This window comes from Ahaetulla prasina, chromosome 2 (genome assembly GCF_028640845.1).
Source record: "Ahaetulla prasina isolate Xishuangbanna chromosome 2, ASM2864084v1, whole genome shotgun sequence".
Classification (NCBI taxonomy): domain Eukaryota; kingdom Metazoa; phylum Chordata; class Lepidosauria; order Squamata; family Colubridae; genus Ahaetulla; species Ahaetulla prasina.
In genome coordinates, this window is record NC_080540.1 from 116264081 (window position 1) to 116287641 (window position 23561).

At 37.4% G+C, this 23561-nt stretch overlaps 1 protein-coding gene across 1 annotated transcript; it reads left to right on the forward strand.

Moving 5' to 3' along the window:
- The first annotated feature begins 1836 nt into the window (after positions 1-1836).
- CCNJL (cyclin J like) lies at positions 1837-23561 on the forward strand. Its single transcript, XM_058173358.1, has 6 exons — positions 1837-2165; positions 2977-3087; positions 13357-13567; positions 17139-17438; positions 18730-18889; positions 21010-23561. Exons 2-6 carry the CDS (start codon positions 3010-3012, stop codon positions 21464-21466), a joined length of 1206 nt encoding a protein of 401 aa, XP_058029341.1. The 5' UTR covers positions 1837-2165; positions 2977-3009; the 3' UTR covers positions 21467-23561.

The window sequence follows — 23561 nt, forward strand, 5'->3', positions numbered from 1 at the left end:
CTAGATCCTTCAAAGTAGCATTATATCTCCTTTATTTCAGTGTCATCCAGGAGCAACTTCAGGGTGTATAAAATTGTTAGGCTTTTGCACTCATCCTGTAGGAAAATCAAGTGACTGGAAAATGACTGAGAAGAGAAGCAATAGGTAGGTTAGAAATCAACAATAGCCAGGTTCCTGTCAGTATAGTTTGCTGCAGATTCAAGGATGGTAGAAAGCATGTTTTTGCAGCCCTTCAAGAGAAGCCAAGTCACAAAACAGAGTTCACAAGAATGATTGCAACTCTATTTTATAGAGTTCTATTAACAGAATCTTGAAAGCCTGTCTTTTTTCTATCCTCCTCCTCAACTCAAGACAGTTAAGGCAGAGCCAGTTTGAGTTTTCTAATTGTCCTACACTAAAATAATGTTTTTTAAATGGATATCAAGCAGTTTCTCCAAGAACCCAATAGCAGGTAACCTCCTATAATCTGGCACTCTTTCTCTGGGGAGTGTGGATCAAAGATCTCTGTTAGAAAATTAAATCTGAATCTCCTGCTTGAGGGGGGGGAGGGGGGTTGGACTAGAAGACCTCGGATGTCCCTTCCAGCTCTATTCTGATTGACTGCTCATTAAACTATAATTCCTAAAATACAGTGTGTGAAATCAGATTTCAGATTTGTTTAAAAAGTGACTATTCCCTTGAGTTGAGTTTGACTTGTTCACAGAATTCTCCTGAGAAAAGTATGAAAGTTTCTTGACAGATTTTTTTCCTATTGTTTAGTCTACCCTCCAACCTAGGAATTTCTGAAAGTCACCTGCTGAGGCCACTGTCTGGAACCAAACAAATTTAACAATGAGATATGCTATAGATTGCCTCTATTCTCCTTAGCACTAGATGCCACCAGCTTCGGCAATTAACAAGAATTTAATAGATTTGAGTTTTTATAAATATATTTATCTTTGTGATGAGCCCACTTGCCTAATAATTCAGCTGCCTCTCAGATTTCTGTCCTTAAAAACAAAACGCTGTAACAATGCAGCATCAGACCAACAATAAAGCACTGCATCTCTCAGGCGATTTCCAAATCCTCGCTAAAGAAAAATAGTAGTGTTTTGCTGCTCACAATGTGAGGAAAGCAACAATAAAGCACTTTGGGAACAACTGCTAATTTTTTCAGGCTAAATTGTATGAAGTTTCCACAAGCTTGTCCATATTCTGGAATTTTTAAGAACACTTCACTCCAGTTGTTTACACAATAACTCACATGAATTGGCCAGATCGATTCCCATTAAAAAATCCTTCTTTATCATAAAAACTTGTTTCAGTAAACGTGCATATTGCAAATCCGTATTAATTTAATATCCCCGAGTGCTGTCACACCTGTTAAGATAAAGGGGCGTCAAAAGCAATGTTATGCAATGGAAAGCCAAAGCAGAACTGATCAAAGCAAAGGCAAAACTCAGGGTGGGGATAACGAAACTGAGCAAGCATCCCCTGTAGTTAAAAGGAGCGATAATTCCATTATCCTCCCACTACTCAAATGAATAGCAGCTGAAAGGGGCAGGAGGAGCCATTATTCTTATTCAAGCTCAAGCGGGCAGGACCCAATGTTTTGATAACGCTCTATCTAAATCCCTTAGAAATGGAGAATGGCGCCAACAATGGGCTGAGGTAGAGCGACAGAACCACCCAGGCGGCTTCAGGGCACATATGAAACAGGCAGCCGCGAGCAAATGAGCCGCTTGGCTGCGAGCCAATCCAGAGCTCGCCCGAAGCCCAGCAATAAAAAGTGTGTGTGTGGGGGGGTGTAGGCAGAGGAAGCGGGGAAGGACTACAACATCCAGAGGCCCAGTGGGCGGTAGGTGTGCGCGTGCGTAATATAGAAAGCCGGTGTGTATGTAACCTCTCCAGTGAATTAGGTCGTTTCTTCAAGTCGAAGGCGAGATTTGGGGCGCGAGGTGGACTGGGGGCGGGGAGACATCCTCCTTTCCCTCCGCCTTGCACCCCTGGGACATGCAACCAATTGCTGACCTTTCCTGCTGGGATTAGCACGGGAGGGGGGCGGACAGGGGTGCAGTTTGATTCTCCCTTCCCTTTCTCGGGGCTGCAGGATTTTTCCTTGCAAAAAGTCGTCGTCGGATTCAGGAAAAGGACAAAGGCTGTCGCTTTGCGGGCGATCGGCAAAGGTAAAGCTAACACGGGGTGGGTTTGTGGGCAGCTTTGTCAGAAGTTTCAGTCCGCGGAGTTTTGAAAAGTTTGGTGCCGCTAGTATTTGTAAAAGAGAGGGAGGGAGATGGAAATCAGCCCGGGAAAATGCTGCCTTGATTTTGGGCGATCTCAAATCAGAGGGGAGTGGGGGGGAAGCGAGTTGGATCAGAGATTCTCCGTTTGTAGTCGGGTATCGGAGGATCTCGGGTTTTGTTGCCAAAAAAAAAAAAGCTGCAAAAGGAAAGTGGGCGTGAGTCGGAGATCGATATTGACTTGCATTCCAATCAATACCTCTTCTTTGCTCTTGTTTTGAGCAAAAACAGAGCGACAGGTAACGTGCTGAGAAGGTGACTTGATGTTGGCCAAGACGGCTTGAACTCTTGCACAGATTCAAAATCTGATGAAAGGGGTGTCCAGGTGTAGAGAACGTTTAATGGGCTGAATTATTTTCATGCTGGGGGAGCGGAATTATATAACTAAATTGGCAGCCATCATCTGATTAAGCTGTCCCTAATTTTACACCGCAATATTTTTAGGCTCCTTTTTTTTTTTTTTACAAAGGTGCAGTGATGGGATTCAAGTAATTTAACAACTGGTTCTTTGCCCTAATGATTTCTTCTAACAACCCGTTTGCCAAACAGCTCTGAAAGTTAACCAGTTCTCCCGAAGTGGTGGGAACTGGCTGAATCCTACCACTGAGTAGGTGGGATTGTTGAAAAACAGTGGATGAAGTTTAAATGTGTCCATATTTCATTGGTTAATTTATTTTGATTTCTGCCTACCTTGCAGGGGCGGCCTGTTTTACTAAACTCTTTTCCTTGGATGAAAAGTCCAAGGATGGAACAGCCATGGTGGAAAGGAGACCTTGCAGCTGACGTTCATCAGACACTAAGACTGAAGGTTAGATTAGACAGCTGCTTCCTTTTTTCTCTCTTTATCCTTTACTGTTGCTGTTGCTACAATTCAAAACAGTAAAACCGGCTGTTTAGTTGTCCTTTCAAAGTAACTTCCAAAGAAAGACTCAAGCAACTGGAAGTCATTTTTTTTTTAAAAAGTGACTGAAATTAAACTAAGCTTTCAGATTTGAAGTTACTGAGAGCCGAACACACATGGCAACTACTTTACTTAGGAAAGATCTGTTTGGAACAAATAGGTAATAAATTGTTCTTAAACAGATGTATTTAATGTAGTAAGGAAGATGACTTTGATAGAGAGATGCAAGAGGCAAGGAAGAGGCTGGGGCAGCAGGGAAGGAGAAGGGTGATTGGATATAATGAAAAAAAAATTTGCAAGTCCATTTATATGTCTGTTGGGTTACCTTCCCCACCACCGCATCACACTGGTATCAGGCCTTGCATATCTTTATCAAGGACACCTTATGTTCTACACATTTCTCAACTGCAATCCAGCTGGCTGGATCTGCTGTGGATATAGCTGAAAAGGGAAACCTGATAAAATGGAAACTAGCAGTACTCTTCTCCCCCCTCTCCCTTTTGAATATGGCCAAGGTCAAACTCATCTCCTCTCTTTGCCTAATCCCATCATCTCCCTGCCTCCTGAAAGCCTATTTGCCTAACAATAGAACTAACTCCTAGGACAGTGCAGATACCTGAGCAGCTTCCCCAAACCGGCCAACCAATCAGATCCCCAGGGTTTCCTGTCTTGTATCCATTAAAATCTTTGGAAATTTGTTCTATTGTCTATTGTTCAGGGTTCATCTTTCTTCTAAAGCAGGCACCTAATGATCATTGCAGTAGATGTGGCTCTTCAGAGCTGTGCTTCTTCCTTTGGCAAAATTCTACAGCAGTTATATAATTGCCATTACCATGACATCCGTGTGCCTTGAAGTTGCTAATACAATTATTTCAAAGAATGTAATAAGCATGCATCTGGGGTTTTATTTATCTAACAAGGCCACCCATCTTATGTTCCTCAACTAGGGGATATATGGATGAAGGCTCTTATTTAAGTACATTTATGTTTTCTTCTGAGTAAGTATGGAAAGAATTGCTTTCCATGGGAAAACGATACATTTTAGTACTTTCTTAATGACCATATTTGGAACCAACATCTTGATTGTTAAGCAGAAAATTGTGTGATTATGACAGACTTCCTGTCACTTCTCATTGTCATTAGGTGAATCATACTGGTCATTAAGTGACCATGACTTGTGATTTTACTTCTGCGTTCTCCATGAACTCTGGTTTTCAGGAGCTAATTGTGAAGCACACAAATGGTGATCCTGTGACCATAGGACACTGCAACGATTGTAAATGTACCCCAGTTGCAAAGGCCTGAATGGCAATCGCTGTGATAATTGTAAATGTGAGGATTGGTCTGGGGTGTTTTACACCATTGTAATTTAGAACAGTTGCTAAACAAGGAACTTGGTAAGTAAGGATTACCTTACTAAAAATAAAGCTGCCATATCTGGTCTGCAAAAGTTTGGATGACCACTAAATGCCATTATTATTTTTTTACTTCCAAGCTGCCATCTGCTGCATGTCCAGATTATGGAGCCCAAATCTGGTACTACTAACTAGATTTTTTTTCTTCTTTTCTAAAAGCAAAATGTATCTAAATCCATGAATAGATGATTAATAATTCCGACAGATTTATCTTGAAATATACTCTCTGAGATAGAAATACTTTTAAAAAGCTATATATAGATGTGGTCTAGGGGTAGGGATACATTCTTTGCACTGATTCAGGAGCCAATTTTGAGGCCACGGGTATAAGTGAACACTAGTACATCTACAACAAAACCTACAACATAGCATCATTACTTGGAGCCAAATCTTGTTGATCCTTGGCTTGGTTATTTCTGAGTTGATCCATCAAACAAAGAAAGGTTTGAAAGCTACTATTGTCCTAGAAGTAAACAATCTTCTTTTAACACAGTTGGATTTATTTCTCAGACCCTGCATTGGAATCCACTGAATGAAAGAAAACTAATTTTTTTGTCCATTACATACCTCCTACAATTGTAAAGATTCCTGAGAAGAGTCCTTGATACTGCATAGCAGATATGCCTTTTAGTTCTGAATAATTCTTTGGTGGTTTTTAACTATTTTCTGCACTCTTATGGCTTTGGTATGGAGATTTGTATTTCAGGAATATTCAGAATTATATCTAAATAAGCTATTAGTTGGGATAACCTTTTATTGCCAATATTTCATGAGAAAAGGACCTTTTGGCATATTTTTTTAATCTAGCTGTGTTTTTCAGCATATCGCATGAAAAACAGAAACAGGTTTATGTTTCATAAATAAGATGAGTGAACTGCCTGACAGGTCTGTTTTTGAAAGCACACATGGCTATAGGTTGCACATTTTTCAGCTTCTTTTGAGTTGGATATCCCATTGTTCATTGTGTTGCCAGTAACACATATCATAATCATAATAACAGAGTTGGAAGGGATCTTGGAGGTAGTCTAGTCCAACCCCCTGCCCAGAAGGAAACCCTATACCATTTCAGACAAATGATTATCCAACATTTTCTTAAAAATTTCCAGTGTTGGAGCATTCACAACTTCTGCAGGCAAGTCGTTCCACTTATTAATTGTTCTAACTGTCAGGAAATTTTTCCTTAGTTCTAGGTTGCTTCTCTCCTTGATTAGTTTCCACCCATTGCTTTTTGTTCTACCCTCAGGTGCTTTGGAGAATAGTTTGACTCCCTCTTCTTTGTGGCAACCCCTGAGATATTGGAATACTGCTATCATGTCTTCCCTAGTCCTTCTTTTCATTAAACTAGGCATACCGAGTTCCTACAACCGTTCTTCATATGTTTTAGCCTCCAGTCCCCTAATCCTCTTTGTTGCTCTTCTCTGCACTCTTTCTAAAGTCTCAACATCTTTTTTACATCGCGGCAACCAAAACTGGATGCAATATTCCAAGTGTGGCCTTACCAAGGCATTATAAAGTGGTATTAACACTTTACGTGATCTTGATTCTATCCCTCTGTTTCTGCAGCCCAGAACTGTGTTGGCTTTTTTGGGAGCTACTGCACACTGCTGGCTCATATCTAAATGGTTGTCCACTAGGACTCCAAAATCCCTCTCACAGTTACTACTATTGAGTAAGGTACCACATATCCAGTACTTGTGCATTTTGTTTTTTTGACCTAAATGTAGAACCTTACTTTTTTCACTGTTGAATTTCATTTTGTTAGATAGAATAGAATAGAATAGAATAGAATAGAATAGAATAGAATAGAATAGAATAGAATAGAATAGAATAGAATAGAATAGAATAGAATAGAATAGAATAGAATAGAATAGAATAGAATAGAATAGAATAGAATAGAATAGAATAGAATAGAATAGAATAGAATAGAATAGAATAGAATAGAATAGAATAGAATAGAATAGAATAGAATAGAATAGAATAGAATAGAATAGAATAGAATAGAATAGAATAGAATAGAATAGAATAGAATAGAATAGAATAGAATAGAATAGAATAGAATAGAATAGAATAGAATAGAATAGAATAGAATAGAATAGAATAGAATAGAATAGAATAGAATAGAATAGAATAGAATAGAATAGAATAGAATAGAATAGAATAGAATAGAATAGAATAGAATAGAATAGAATAGAATAGAATAGAATAGAATAGAATAGAATAGAATAGAATAGAATAGAATAGAATAGAATAGAATAGAATAGAATAGAATAGAATAGAATAGAATAGAATAGAATAGAATAGAATAGAATAGAATAGAATAGAATAGAATAGAATAGAATAGAATAGAATAGAATAGAATAGAATAGAATAGAATAGAATAGAATAGAATAGAATAGAATAGAATTTTATTGGCTTGAGTATTTGAAGTGCAGGGTCTGGTACATCACATCAAAGCAAGCAGAAATATTAGTATAAAACTGATTGTGTACCTCTGCTCTAGAGGATACCAGATTGTTTTAAAGGAACATTTCATTCTTGATTTTTTTTTCCTTATTGGCTATAAACTACAATAAATTAACAACTAATGATGAGGATCTTGTCATAGGAGAATGTTTTCCTAATTCTTTCCATATGTTTGCAGAAAAATAACATGAATTAGTGAACTCTGGTAGATCTGAGCCTGAAATTTTATTTATTTACAGTATATCCGCCTCTGAAGATACTAAAGAATTTCACTAAACCAATGCTGCTGCTAAGGCCCATTTGCATTATTTTTATTGGCTTGAGTATTTGAAGTGCAGGGTCTGGTACATCACATCAAAGCAAGCAGAAATATTAGTATAAAACTGATTGTGTACCTCTGCTCTAGAGGATACCAGATTGTTTTTAAAGGAACATTTCATTCTTGATTTTTTTTTCCTTATTGGCTATAAACTACAATAAATTAACAACTAATGATGAGGATCTTGTCATAGGAGAATGTTTTCCTAATTCTTTCCATATGTTTGCAGAAAAATAACATGAATTAGTGAACTCTGGTAGATCTGAGCCTGAAATTTTATTTATTTACAGTATATCCGCCTCTGAAGATACTAAAGAATTTCACTAAACCAATGCTGCTGCTAAGGCCCATTTGCATTATTTTTATGTCCCACACCCTTTTGGATATGCTTCAAGTACTTGTGGTTGTGAATATATTCATACTTTGTGTCAGAGATCTGCAGTTGCCATAATTTCCTAGGACAGAGTTATAAAATCTTCTACTCTAGAATAGCCCCAAAACTTTGTTTCCCCCAGAAGGGCTGACACCAGATTGTAATTTCTCATGAGATAGAAGAATATTGTTCATTGAAAGTAACATCAACTGTATTTTTATTCTTATTTTAATTTAAACTGAGAGCAAATTATTTTTTATTGGCTCGAGTATTTGAAGTGCAGGGTCTGGTACATCACATCAAAGCAAGCAGAAATATTAGTATAAAACTGATTGTGTACCTCTGCTCTAGAGGATACCAGATTGTTTTAAAGGAACATTTCATTCTTGATTTTTTTTCCTTTTTTGAAGGAAGCTATGCTAAATTTTTCAAAGAAAAAATGCAAAAAAAAAAAAGTAAGCATGAGTTTCATCTGCTTTGAAAATATGATAGAACAAACCTCTTTTCTAATCTGCATCATTCAGTAACATAATGTGACTTGCAATAAGAAACAATCAACGCTTAGAATCTCCTAAGAGGTTTTATTTCTCTAAATATTTACTTTGGTAAATGCTAATGTTGTCTTCTGTTTCTTAGAGCAGGCTATTTAATTTTCTTTTAAATTATTTCTCCCCTGCAACTTGGCAACTTTAAGCCTGGCAGACTTCAACTCTTTGCTGGCTGGGGAATTCTGGGAGTTAGAGTCCTCCAAGGCTTGGAGACCTCTGCTCTAGAGGATACCAGATTGTTTTTAAAGGAACATTTCATTCTTGATTTTTTTTTCCTTATTGGCTATAAACTACAATAAATTAACAACTAATGATGAGGATCTTGTCATAGGAGAATGTTTTCCTAATTCTTTCCATGTTTGCAGAAAAATAACATGAATTAGTGAACTCTGGTAGATCTGAGCCTGAAATTTTATTTATTTACAGTATATCCGCCTCTGAAGATACTAAAGAATTTCACTAAACCAATGCTGCTGCTAAGGCCCATTTGCATTATTTTTATGTCCCACACCCTTTTGGATATGCTTCAAGTACTTGTGGTTGTGAATATGTTCATACTTTGTGTCAGAGATCTGCAGTTGCCATAATTTCCTAGGACAGAGTTATAAAATCTTCTACTCTAGAATAGCCCCAAAGCTTTGTTTCCCCCAGAAGGGCTGACACCAGATTGTAATTTCTCATGAGATAGAAGAATATTGTTCATTGAAAGTAACATCAACTGTATTTTTATTCTTATTTTAATTTAAACTGAGAGCAAATTATTTTTTATTGGCTTGAGTATTTGAAGTGCAGGGTCTGGTACATCACATCAAAGCAAGCAGAAATATTAGTATAAAACTGATTGTGTACCTCTGCTCTGTGGAGTTAGAAATCTGACACCCATGGAGGGTGCTAGGTAGAAGAAACAGATTTCTTATGTTTCCTCCTCCTCCCCCTCCCCCCTCCAGCCCAAGTGTTCTCCTTGGCTTTTCCAGTGCCTGATTGGTGAAAGATAAAACTCTGTTTTCACAAGGCCTGAAAGACAATCTTAACACTGATAACAATTTTGAAGGATTAGTGTTGTGATTGTTCCTCCCAGTGATATCTAGTAAGTAGGGAGATCTGATCTAATTGGAAAAATTAACATTACCTAGGCAGAAGCAACCTGTTGGTTAGGAATTTCTGTAGGCTGGTTGTAGGTGTTAAACATACTGCAGCTCAGACGATTTCAAAGCTGGGTTTTTTTTTCCTTCTAATTTTTATATGTAATAAAACATTTTCCTTTCAGTGTTTAACTGTGCACATGATGTCTTATTGTTGGATGTTAACCATATAACTTCCAGTTAATATAAAATATTTTCAGCAGTCAAGAATACCCGATCTGGCAGGTGTTGGGGTGAAAGATCAGGTCTATACATGAAAGTTCAAATAAGCTGATTTATTGCTAAAAGAATATGCGCAGGAATTTTCTCAACTAAAGATCAGCATCTGGTTAGAGTTAGATAAGGGTCAACAGCATTTGAGGAGAGTTGGACCTAGTTTGCTTGTGGCTACATAGGGATTTTAGGCTGATATCTCTTTTTACACTGTCCCTGGGTTCTGCTGTGCCACCTCCTACAGCAGGACCCCAGCCTTTTAGCTTTCCAGAAGGCCTTATGGATATATCATGGCATTAATATAGGCTAAGGCTGGATTTATGAATGTTAGCATATGGAGAAGTATTGTTTTGCAGCTCTGGGAGTTATTTGGGAGGGTGTTGGTTTTACTGTTTTTATGTATATTCTTATCACTATTGTGACCATATAAGCCTGTTAAATCAATACATCTTTGTTATTTGAATTGTCAAGTGACAGCATCGAAAGGTAGCCATTAACTGTTGTTCTTCGCCTTAGAAGAAAATATCCAAGGGAGTACCCATGGCTCTATACTGGTGTCTATGTCATATAACAATTTTATCAATGGTTTGGATGGGGAATTGATCGGACATTTATAAAATTTGCAACTGGCACGAAGCTGCGTGATGTGGCTGATATTTTAGTTGAATTGAGAGGAAGTTCCAGAAACTCCAGACAAGCTTGAACTGTGTGCTAAAATGAAACCGACGGAATTTAACAGGGAGAAATACCATGTTCTAATGTAAACTGAGTAGAAAAAAAACACAAGTATAGAATTATGGAGACCTGAATTGGCAGTAATACCTGTGAAAAGTAATTAAACATGAACCAATAGTGTGCTGCAAATTAAAATGGTGTTGTGGGGTACAATAACCAGCCTAAAAAGCATATTGTGGGAAGTAATTTTTCCAACTTTATAGTGCCTGATCAGATTTCATATGGAGTACTGTGTCTTGCAGTTTAAAAACAACGAGCAAAATGGAGCAAAAGGTGAAAGGTTGCCCTATGAGTAATGTTAGAGAAGAAATAACAAGAGATCCAAAAGCTGTCACTTAGATGAATGAGTAGAGGTTTCCTCTGTTGTTGAAAAAGTCAGGATTAAAGGTGCAGTGTAGTTTATTAAAGTTAGAGAAAGCAAATTCAGGAGGACAAACTTAGAACTGTACAAGCTCTCAGTGGGTATCAGGCTGCCAAATAAAGTTTTGAGGTCTTCAGACAGGCTGCATGGTCATCTCTCACAGGTGCTCCAGTGGATACTACACTGAACAGTGGAGATGATTAGATCAGGGGTCTCCAACCTTAGTAAGTTTAAGATTTGTGGACTTCAACTCTCAGAGTTCCTCAGCCAGCAAAGCAAAGCTGGCTGAGGAAAGCTGGCTTGGAACTCTGGGAGTTGAAGTCCACAAGCCTTAAAGTTACTAAGGTTGGAGACCCCTGGATTAAATTATCTTCCAACTTTATGATTCTGTGATTTTTTGTGGTGTATGTTAAACCAGTCAGTAATTAAATTAAATTAAATTGTATTAGTATTGTAGTGCTAGTGCTATTTTTTTTTAAAATTGAAGTGTCTTGTCTGTCTGGAAGTACTATATATCACATCTATATGGTTGGCATTTCAAAAGATCAAAGCAATGAACTTCATTGTCCTTCTTAAGTTCTGCTCCCTTAATGGTGGATAAAAGTGGCTTTTGAAGTATAGAATCGGCATTATAAAATACCTGCTTGCCTGCCTGCTAAATATGACAAAGATGTATTTTCTGTGGATTTGTATCCAGTTTTATTTTCCAGCCAAGTCAGAAACTGCAAAATACTCTGTCTTTGAAAGGAATGTGTTGATTCGGTTTTGCTTCTTGAACAAAGACTTGTGGGAACATCTTATCCTGTTTGTAAATGCATCTGGTATATCCCAGTAGGTAATTGAGCATATATATCTGGGGAAATCAGGTCTTCTTTACCATGGTATAAATATTTACTTGTGATCCTTTTCTTTAAGAGATTTTATCAAGTCTTTACAAAAAAGGCAATTTCACCATTTTAGCCCATTTTAAAAAACGAAGTGAAGTAGAACATACCTGGACCTGGATTTTAAATTTCAGGACTTAGTATCAATAACGTTTTATGCAAAACTGAACTAATATATAGAATTTCTCAAAGGCATTAAATTGTTTTGTTCCATTTTGATGGCAGGGCCACTGAAGAGCTATCAGGGAGTCCTCTGCTTTTCTTATGTCATCCATGCCTCTCCCAAACTTAGAATGAAAGTTGGGAAGAGGCACTGAAGCTTCATCCAGTTGTCTTCTCTGATCAGAATGCTAATGGCATGGCTCTGGGCTGCATTGTTCCTTGGCAAAATGTAACTCCCAGAGCTTGAGCGCAGCTAGTTCTTCCAGCGTAAACAGTGGCCATCACGGCATGCACTGGTTCTAGAAACTGAGTTATTTGTGATCTGGATGAAAATCCAACGCTTTCCCTCTCCTGTTAAGTTGGAAAGGTTGAGGAAAATTTTCATCAAGCTTGTCTTCCGAGGGAGATTAAACCACATACCTTCACAGATACCTTCCAGGCTCTTGCTCCTGCTTGAAAAGTGTAGACAAGTCAATTATATTTACCTAATTCATTCTTTTGCTCCTGGGCATTGAATTATTGAAGCAAATGCACCTAAATTTAAAAGCAGAAGTTGCATTGCCAAGAGTACTGTTGTAAAGCTGCTGTAAAGAGTATGTAAAGCTGCTTTCTATTCTGACTTTGCTTCTGCTTGAATTCCACAAAGGTGATGGAATTCACTTAAAACAAGCGACCTCCTATGTAGTGCTTTTTATTCTTATATTCAGTTGGTTAGATAAATTCTTATGCATCATTTATCTAACCAACTGAATATAATAAAAAGCACTGTCTAAGATGTTGCTTGCGTTAAGTGAATTCCCCATCACTTTTGCCTTCATCCCCATCTTCAAATATACAGAAGAGTGTTTTTTTGTGAAGATTCTATAGTAAGAAGGTCAGGACGATCTCTTTAGCCAGTAGCAGTCTTTCTTAGCTTTTTTTTAAAAAAAAAATCTTAGAGGAAGTCCTAAAATAATTTTCAGGTCTTAAGGAACACCTGCCTAAAAATATAAAAACCTCACAATACAAGTAATTTCTATCATTGTTATGACCTTTATACAACAACAGCAAAGTAGCAGGTCAGCCACCAAATGGTATTATTGGAAAATTTCGACCTTTATGAGCTAGAGTTTGAAAAACTTTTTTGTTTGTTTGTTTGGTCACAATTTCTCATAGAACCTCAGTTGGAAAAAGAAAAAAAACTAATCCAGAGCCTGGTTTTCATAGGTCAGGATTATCAAATGCCACTGTTAACATAAGATTTTGTAAATAATGCGGCTTCATTAGAAATGTGATTAAGTATATAGTGTAATATACAACGTAATAGCTGTTGGGATTTTTTTTTAAAGTTATCTCTCCATATGCAAGTTTCTTATTTCTTACAATACGAACAATTTGTATAAATTTAATTGCTTTTCAGTACCTAATTATCCAGACAGGATGGTGGATGGGACTGTTTTGTATTCCTGTGGTTGTTATCTGCTTGCCAGAACAGGTGGTACAATGCTGATCTGGATGTTCTCTTTACTGAAATGGATATTCCTCTTTTCTTTCCCTCCCACCCTTGTTTGTGTTGCCATAGGAGCTGAAACTGCCAGTCTACAAGGCCCATTCTCCACAAATCGAAAGACGATGCTATTTTGCTCACCTTCTTACTGTCCTCAGCAGCCATTGCCAACTTTGTCCCACAGCTCGGCACCTTGCTGTCTACTTGCTGGACATTTTTATGGATCGCTATGATGTTACTGTGAAGCAGTTATATGTGGTTTCAATTGCATGTCTTCTCCTTGCAAGTAAGTCACCTAATAATAACAGAAATCATGCCATATGAGTTGGGTGGGAAGGGGTCTTTCTCAAGTAAATGCATGGAGAAAGCCACTACAAATCATGCAGTATAATGCATCAAGAGATGGTTGCTTTTAAGACAGCATTTCAGTAATCTTTGGGCTTGGATTTTTAGTGACGTCTTCAGCTTCTTGTTGCACAGAAATAATTGTTCAAATTACAGGTAGTCCTTGACCATCCATTTAGTGACTGTTCAAAGTTACAACGGCACTGAAAAAGGTGTCCTAAGACTGGTTTTCATACTTATGACCATTGCAACATTCCCATGATCACATGATCAGAGTGTGGGAGCTTGGCAACTGGCATGTATTTTATGATGGGTTGCAGTGTCCTGGGGTCACGTGATCACCTTTTGCAATCTTCTAACATACAAAATCAATGGGGAACCTGATTCATTTAGCAACCGTGTTACTAATAGCTGCAACGATTTACTTAACAAGTGTTGCACAAGAAGTAAAATGGCAAAACTCAGCTGTCAATAAAAATTTGGCAATAAAAATTTTGGGCTCAATTGTGGTCGTAAGTCAAGGACAACCTGTACAGGCCAGAACAACCAAAACTATGCTAAAGAATGTTGGGTGTTCAGTGTGGTGGCCTTTAGATATTCTAGTAATGACATGAAAGCTGTTTTTACCCAGTACATTGCTATGATATTGGAAGACCAAAAGTAGAAGCTAAGCTAGCCTTGTATTTGCGGTAGAAAATCTCCCAGAGCCTTTAACCATTGACCCTCCTGTCTGGTGCTGCTGGGAATTGTAGTTCAGCCACTACCTGCTTCTCCATGGCTTGTCTAACTCTGTAACACATCCTTAGAAGTCTTTAGAGGTAGTGCAGACATTTTAATGGATTGTCTAAGCAAACATATTTCAAGGTTGTAACAGATTTTTTTCAGGTTGTTAATTCCTTGTTGGAAAGCTGTCATGGTTCTAAACAAATGGAATGCACACAAGCCCATTCTGAGCTGGATTTTAAGGAGAATGTGGCCTATGGTTATTGGTTATTGGTGTTATTAGATTCCAAAAGACCAATTTGAAAGAGTGGAGATAAGCAGCAACTAATAAAACAACAAAAACAAGCGAAGGGATCAGTGTGTCTTCTAGTATTTATTGTCTGCCCTTTGTACTCTGCTCCCATTGAACATTTTTTACATGTTGATTTTGACTCCACAAGCTTAGGAAAATGCTGATTGCAAATGCATGAAACTTAAGGAAGAAAAAAGAAAAAACACTTTTACAATTTTTATTAACATAGAATAGGATCAGAGTTTTTGAGACTCATACTTGTTACGGTATCAGTAATCCTCCAGTGAGAAAACTGATTCATTTCTTGAGAAACCAGAATTCTGGCTTGTCAGGAATGTACAAGCTTTGGTGTACTCCGGAGATTCAGACAAAACTCTTCAGCTTTCATCTGCTGTTCTGAATATGAAAATGAGATATTTCATCTGTATTATTAGTTTATTAGCTAATTCTGAAACCTGGATGAAGTGCTTTTGGGGGACTCTACAACAAAAAGGAACAACTGGAAGATTAGAAGCCATGACCAGTTATCTAGAGTTACCAGATCTGGGCTCTAAGTATCTGAGCATCTATTAAATACAGCAAAGGGGTCCAAATATGCCAAATCCTTACTCCCATCTGATGATCGTTTGCAGAGCAGTTCTAATACAGGTAGTGCTCAACTTACAACAGTTCACTTAGTCACTGTTTGAAGTTACAACAGCACTGAAAACAGTGACTTGTGACCATTTTTCACATTTATGACCACTGTAGCATCCCCATGGCCACATGATTTATATTCAAATGCTTGACAACTGATTCACATTTATGACGGTTGCAGTGTCCTGGAGTCCTGTGATCCCTTTTTGCAACCTTCTGACAAGCAAAGTTAATGGAGAAATCACATTCCCTTAACAACCATGTTACTAATTTAATAACTGCAGTCATTCACTTAAGAAAGGCAAGAAAAGTCGTAAAATGGGGCAAAGCACAACAAATTTCTCACCTAGCAACATAAATTTTGGGCTCAATTGTGATTGTAACTTGAGGACTACCTGTATTCCTAAATTATCTGGGTCACACCTGATAAACTATAAACTTTAAAGCATGGTATGTAAGTGTTTTTCAGCTTCAGCAACTTTAAAAGGTATAGACTTCAGTTCCCAAAATTCTCCAGCCATCAGGAATGCTGGCTGGAAAATTCTGGGAGTTGAAGTCACAACCCTAAAATTACTCATATTGAGAAACACTATTCAATATCAGTATAATTTAAAAAAAAAAACAGTAGTATTGCTTAATGCATTTGCAGCCAACATATCAAATCTAAATAATTTGCATATAGTATTAAGTTATGTACTGCACACTATTAAATTATCCTGGCTTTTGAAAACCTTGATGAAGCAGTCTGTTGTCCTAAACTAATTGGTATGTGGGCAATCCTACAGATAAGGAGTGGTTCTAAAGCAATATTTTTAAAAAATTCCTGCATTTTTGTGATAGCCATCAGCTTCAGTTTTGAATTATAAATTGATCAAAATTAGTTTATCTTGGTTTTTATTGTAATTGATTAGATAGAATGGAAATCTGGTAAATGCTTGATTATCTTTTAACAAATTTCTTTTTGGGTAGTATCCTTTTTAATCTACTCAGCATAACTTTAGACAAAAAATATATTTTTTTTCATATACAAAATTCTAATAAGGTGGGAAGTAAGCAAACTTACTTTTAATTCGGAATAATTGTAGCAGCACATGGTTTTGACTACATAGTGAACAAAAAAAATAAGGTGTTATTGGAATTTAGTAAGTAATAGTTTTATGCACATATCTACTTACTTTTGAACAGGATTACTCTTGAGGCTTGGGAAGGTTTTTACTGTCCCCTCTTTTTTTTTTCCCCATAGCTCTTTTGAGAATGGATGCAGATGCTTTACTGTTAAATCTTCTCTCCCTCGACCCCATCTTTTTATGTTTTGTTGCTTTGATTTTTATAGAATGCGAAGTTTGGAAATTATGAGGCAAACCTTCCAGTGTATTTATTTTTAAATTCAGTGTTTCAAAGAAAGAAAAGCTAAATTTATGCAGTAACAATTAGTGTTGTAATATTTTGGAGTAAATATTTCCAAATTCCTGAACAACTAAGTAAGAAGGTTACATAATTACATAATTACACAGCCTTTATATTGGCTGTGTTTAGCATTAAAAAATGCTGCAAAAAAAACAACCCCTATCAACGTTCGTTCCTTCTCTTTCATCCTTCAGAGTTACCCATTATACTTGAATTTGAAACTGGGATTTGTCTAATGAGAAACAGTAGAACGTGGTCTCAGATCCGTCTTATAATTCCACAAATTCAGACATGATGGAACTGTGGTTTGTTTTCATAGCAGAAAAAAACAGTTCTCGGCCTTTTGTATCCATGACTAACGAATCTACAGATGGCTTAAACATATACCGGTAGTATGATGGTATAAGATGGCTGTGGGCCATGAATCAATCTCCTTGTGTTCATCTTTCCTTAGGCAAATTTGAAGAGAAGGAGGATAAGGTGCCCAAGCTAGAACTTCTGAACAACTTTGCTTATATGTGCAGCCTTAATCTAACGCTTACGAAAAAAGATCTACTGAAGATGGAACTCTTGCTCCTGGAGAGCTTCAGTTGGAATCTCTGTCTGCCAACCCCAGCACACTACATTGATTATTACCTCTTCGCTTCTGTCAGTGAGGGCGACCTCCACAAAGGCTGGCCCATCACCTCTGTCACCAAGTTCAGAGCCATCATGGAGAAATACTCTCACTTGTTCCTAGAAGCTTCACTGCAAGGTAATAATCAGATCTTGTTTAGGAGCATTTGAGATGTAGGAAGCCACAGTATAGCCTCCTAATCGTCTTGAGGCTCAAAAGAGGCTTAATATTACTAGAAGGGATTAAGGCAGGGATTCCCTCAAGCTGTTCAACCCATCAACCCCTTCATGAAATTTCAGACAGTCCATTGATCCCAAACAGTTATTATAAGAAAATAATTCTGTATATACTATTGACTATTACTATGAATGATAATAATCATTTGGATAGTCTCATCGAGCTTTCAGAGTCAATACTGACTTTGGAAAACTCTGATGAGGCTGAACATTTAAAGCAGATTTTTAAATAGGGGTGTGAGAATGGGAAGGAAAAGCCACTAGGAGGCAGTGTTATGCCTCCAACCATTTTAGAAAAACTCATGATTCAGCTCACCGATCGCAACTTTGCCAAATTTTGATTCTTGGGTTGTTTTCAACTTAGAGATAATGCAAGATTGAGGATAATTAAAAGCACATTTTCTCAGTTCTTCCTATGCTGTTAAAGGACATAACGCGCCAAATGGTGATTTCTCAATTATAAAGTATTAGCAGGGTGATCAGCTGCATGTTTGCTTGACAATGAATTTTGTTGGTGGTATTCAAAGGCCCCAACTCACTAAGTCAGCTATTCATTCTCCCGGGCAGCTATCCACATCACATTATTAATGTCCTGTGAAATGAGGGGGTAGAATTGCTAGGCATTAGGCAGCATATAAATTTAACACGTTATTAGTAATTTCAACGTTTTCCAATTATTACAAAGGAAACAGAAGCTGTCAACTGTTTTCCTCCCCCTCCATAAAAGCAAAATTTAAAATTTCCAGCAGACTGAACATGGCACCGCTATAATGGAACTCAGGCAGACCTTCTCATTTTGAACTTTACTCCATTCAGCTGGGCGGGGGGTTGTGTGGCAGAGATTTGCAAAATATTACACATTCTTGGAGCAGCCCTGGCTTTGCAGGGCATTCTAGAAGCCTCGCTGCTTGGACAACATCAGAAATTGGTTTAATTTTTAAGTAAGTATGTTCATGATCACAATGTTAGAGGTCTAAAGGAAGCAGTAGAATAAATGCCTATTTAAGAGCATTTTTCATACCATGAGTATGAAATTATCCAGCACACCAAGAGATTTCAGTAACTTTCCATGATGTTCCTTGCAAACAGCCATGACACCTCAGTATTAATCATTTTTGTCCCAAAGAGAATTCATTTTTAAATAGCAGTCTTACATGTTTGTTTCCTCTCTTTGCCCTACCCACCCCTCCCAGATCATGTTTTTCTCTCTTTTCGGCCTTCTCTGGTTGCTGCTGCTTGTGTGGGTGCCTCCCGCGTCTACCTTGAGATCTCTCCCCTGTGGACCACACAGCTACAACTGCTGACATGTTATTCCTGGGAACATCTTGTTCCTTGCATTGAACTCATGCTTGGGTAAGTTTCAAAGTGAAGTAGACCATTCTCCTGAGCTGCCAATACAGTGTTATGGAGCAGACAGATTCCAAGTTTGGATCTAAAGTAGGCAGGAGTGGGATCCTTGTCTATTGGCTGCTCCTACAAAGAAATTGCGGCTTTTTCTGATCTCAAAAGGTAGTTACATGAGCCCAGGAAAATATGTGCAGATTAGTTAAAAGGATTTGCTATTGGTAATGAATCTTCTTCAGTGACTTATGCCTGCATTCAGAAATAAAATGTTGGTCTGTAGTTGGAGCCGTGTGGTTGCCCTGATCCAAGATTTTACCAAGTGACACTTCCTCTTGGATTATTGTAGTTCCTGCTCCCATTGTCCTATGTGTTAATATAATAGATGGTACTATGTGTTCATATAATAGATTCCTGCATAGATATTTGTCACATCAGCAAATTGATGAGCACTTTTAAGCTAAATTCTTAACACATCATCAATTTTAGTTCATTAATTTCTCTTTCCTGAACTTGAAACAAGAGAATGTAAATGTATTCAGCTATAAAATTACTGAAAAACACAAAATTATTATGGGGAAGTTTTATTTATTCAGCAACCAAGTTTCATATTTTTTAAAAATTATTGCATTTAAAATTATAACAGAAAAAAAATCCAAAAAGGACAAAGCACAAGATAAGCACATTGTTTAAAATATGTAACAAGTGCTTAAAAATAAGTAAATAAATAAATAAAATATAAACTATAAGTTATAACAATAGTTACAATTTTACATAATTATCTTATATTTATATTATACATAATGTTTATATTATATGACAATCATGCCTTGTTTAATCTATTGTACTTTGCTAAATGAGTCCCATATTTCATTATATTTATCCATACAAGTCTATGTCTATCAGCAATCCCCTCATAGCTAGCAAGTGTAATTAGATCTTGAATCCATTGAGTAAATGAGGCCATGAATTTATCTTTCCAATGATGTAATGTCAATCTTTTAGTTGTAATGTAGCACAGAGAGTCCATTCATGTTGTCCAGTTGTCAGATTCTATGTACTAGATATGTAATTCAAGAGAATACTATCCTCTGAAAATATGAGCTGTTTGTCGTACAGTCAGATTTATAAGTACTCCACTATTTTCTCTCAAAACGTAGTAAGTATATGGCAATGGAAAAACGTGTGTTTTTTATCTCCAACGTAGTGCTCTCCTAGACAGTGTTCAATACAAACGTAATGGAGTCCAATTATATTTTTGTTGTATAAGTTATAGTTTAAGGTTCACTGACACACTAGGTATAGAAGTTAAGACGCTCTCCCATTATCTAGGTCAGGGGTCAGCAACCTGTGCTCTGGAGCCACATGTGGATCTTTCACCCCTCTGCTGCAGCTCCCTGTCACTCAAAATATGCGTCACAACAGCCAATGTGCGACACCCACTGGCACGCGATTTATTGAGCTTTCAACCCTCGGTAGGCCAGTCATGGATAAATCCAAGGGAAAAAAAGTTTCAGAAGAAAACAGATCATTTAATTCAACTACATATGCTAGTTTTGTGGCTGCTCAAGAAATAGTCAGGCACGGGAAGAGTTTTGTGGCTCCCGGTGTTTTTCTTTTCTGTGGGAAACATGTCCAATTGGCTCTTTGAGTGTTTAAGGTTGCAGGCCCCTGGTCTAGGTAATACAGTAATTTCAAACTCTGTAGTTTATTAATCTCTTAGCATCTGTATATAAAATTGATTTATGGATAACAAATAATATATAGAAACCAACTGTAAGTTTTAAAAGATTCAACCAGTTCTGTTATTTTGGATATCTGGGTAACTGGAAATGCTTTTGTCCATTGCTGTTAACAAATGTTGTAACTATAAATATTGCCCGTGGGTTAAATCTGATAAATGATACTTGCCAATAAACGAGAATATTTGTAGCTCAGGGTTGACATGAAGTGGTGCTCTCTGAGCTTGGTTGTTTTCTTGCAAATGTTTGATTACCCAAACTAGATAACATCATGATACTTGTTTCTTAGCACAGAAGAAACACTTGTTTCTTAGCACAGCATATGTTAATTAGTTTCACATTTCTTTTCAAAACATGGTTTGATTTTGTTCTTGATTTATTTTCTCCTAGCAAAGTTCACAGTAAGGACCCCAGAGAAGACACACAGGAAAAGGATTCCCTAACCCTGTTGTTGCAGCAGCAGCAGCAAATTATGGAAAGCCTAAACCTAAGCCTAAACCAGACGCCAACTCAGGTTCTCTTCCAACAGCCACAGTACCACCCCCTGCCCCAGCCCTCAGCTGTTCTGTCGCAGTTCTGTTCTCCGATACAGGATCTGTGCTCCGCTTATCGGGACTCCCTGCAAGCTCCTCGATCCAGTGGCCTCAGTTCAGGGAATAGTACGCTGAGTACTTATTCTGCCCTGCAGGAAAATTTCCAACCTGTTTTGCAGACTATGTCTCTCCAAGGGCCAATCACGATGCAGGTAGCCATTTCGACAGAATCCAGGCATTGCCTCTCATTGGTCTACGGCAGCAGCTACTTCAGCAGGCATCACTCGTACACAGCAGGCTGTTTCGATGGCTGAGCACCTATGGAAAAAGGCAGCCAGAGAGAGGCAGGATGTTTTGCCAGAAAAACACAGGGTTGGAGCACACAAACCAGATTAACCATGTCACTATCTGCAGGATCTCTATGAAGAAATGGCTGGACAAAAAGCAGATCCAATTCACCCACTCCATTTTGATTTCTCAGTGCGTGTGCCTTTGTAAGGAGGCAAGACTTTAAGAGAAAAATGCCAAAAATATACCTCACCATTTCCAGATTTGCCAGGCTTCATTTTGAGGGAGGAAGACCTGGAAAAGCTGCTTCTATAAGACAAACTTTTTGCTGTAAGGTAACTTCCCTGTGGCACATGTGTATAGTGGCTTCCCTGATGTGGTTTGCCAGCTGGATGATTGTAGTTTTTAGCCCAGGAACCTTCTATTGGTGATAAAAAGGCCAGTGTTTGTTGCACTCACTTTGATATCCCTCTCTCCCTTTCTCTCTCTCTCCCTCCCTCCCTCCCTCTCTCTCTCCCTCTCTCTCTCTCCCTCCCTCCTTCCCTCTCTCTCTCTCTCTGTGAATACTTTATGGAGAAACTTCCTTGTTGCTTATTGGAAGATTCGCACAGCAATATATTAAACATGAAAATAGGGAGAGAAATACTTGGAACTTTTTGAATACATTTAATAGGTTAAGCACCATTTGAGTTTCATATGTATAGTATTTTTAATTGCCTTTTTAAAGTACCTTTAGATATTTGAGATGCTGCTGCCTTATGTCACAAACAGTCCTTTGTTGAGAACTATGGTTTACAAGTTATATCAGGGATTAATGTTTACTTGAAGCAGTCCACTGTACAGAAAAATAGTTAAATCCCTTATTTTTTAAGGGAACTGCTACCTTTCATTATAGGATGTTAGGAATTTGCAATATGACTTAGAAAAGTAGACAAAAATATACATAGAAGGACTCTTAAAAGAGGAAAGAACGCTTAAAGGTTCAAGAATAAGGAATGTAAGGTTAATAGAAGGTGATTAAACAACTGAAAACTTGCATTCCTAAAAAGATACTAACTGGAATAATACTATAAATGACTATTGAGATAGGTTGCCATGCAAGCTATTTTCAAGGCAATATGTAAATCAACATGACAAAGTAAATAACAATTCACTTTGAATATTAGCATTTAAAGCAAGGAATGAACCACAATGATAAAGAAAGCTAATCTCTTTCTGCAAATGCTTTTCTAGCACCTTGACTTGGTTCTTTCTAGCTGGACTTCAGAATTAGGAAGTACTTGTAAGTTTGGAAAAGAGGGGAGGGGTTAACATTAGCAGAAAATAATTGATGGAAATGGGTGGGCTACAGTACCATGCCCCCACCACTGATTCTCTTCTAAAAATTTAGATTTCACAATACTTTGCCAGGTTTTGCCTTTCCGCAGTGCGCCAATATTTCTATATAAATGTACTTTAGGATCATGGCCTTAAACAATTTTGTGTGATTAAGTTTTGTACTAGACTTGTGCTTCAATTTCAAAATATGTTGAAGGCGTCTACTACTGTGTGAAGTTGCCACTTGATGTGGAGCTATTGTCACTGAATGACAGTATTTTTATGGAATGTTTCTCAGGATTGCAATAACACTATGTGCAATATGCTTTTATTTTATTGAATATCTAGAGTTTGTGTTGTTAAGAATGCAGTGGTAAAATGTTATTTGTTCATTTTGCTTTAAGTTATAATTTTCAGAGAGAAAGTGAAGAATTTTTAACTGAAGAAGAGAGTGCTGCTTTTAATGTAGGGGAAGAATGTTTCCTTTTTATTGCAAAGTCTGGTGATGAGTTCTGCTAAAGTCTATTGCAGACTGGGCTTGTCCCGCTTTTTGATGACAACATATGTAGCAAGACAAAGTCGGAAATGTTTTTGTATGGATTTTCTTTCCTTGTTAGAAACATCTTTGTCAAAAATAGTATCTGGGCTTGTACGTTACCTTTTATGTATTTATATACAACTTTTAAACTACAACATTTAAGCAGACAGTAGTCACTTAATTGTGTAAAAACCACTGGAGAAGTTCAAAGCTTATAGAATTTGGCCTGATTATTTCATGACATTCTGTAAAGAAGGTGTTTTGTG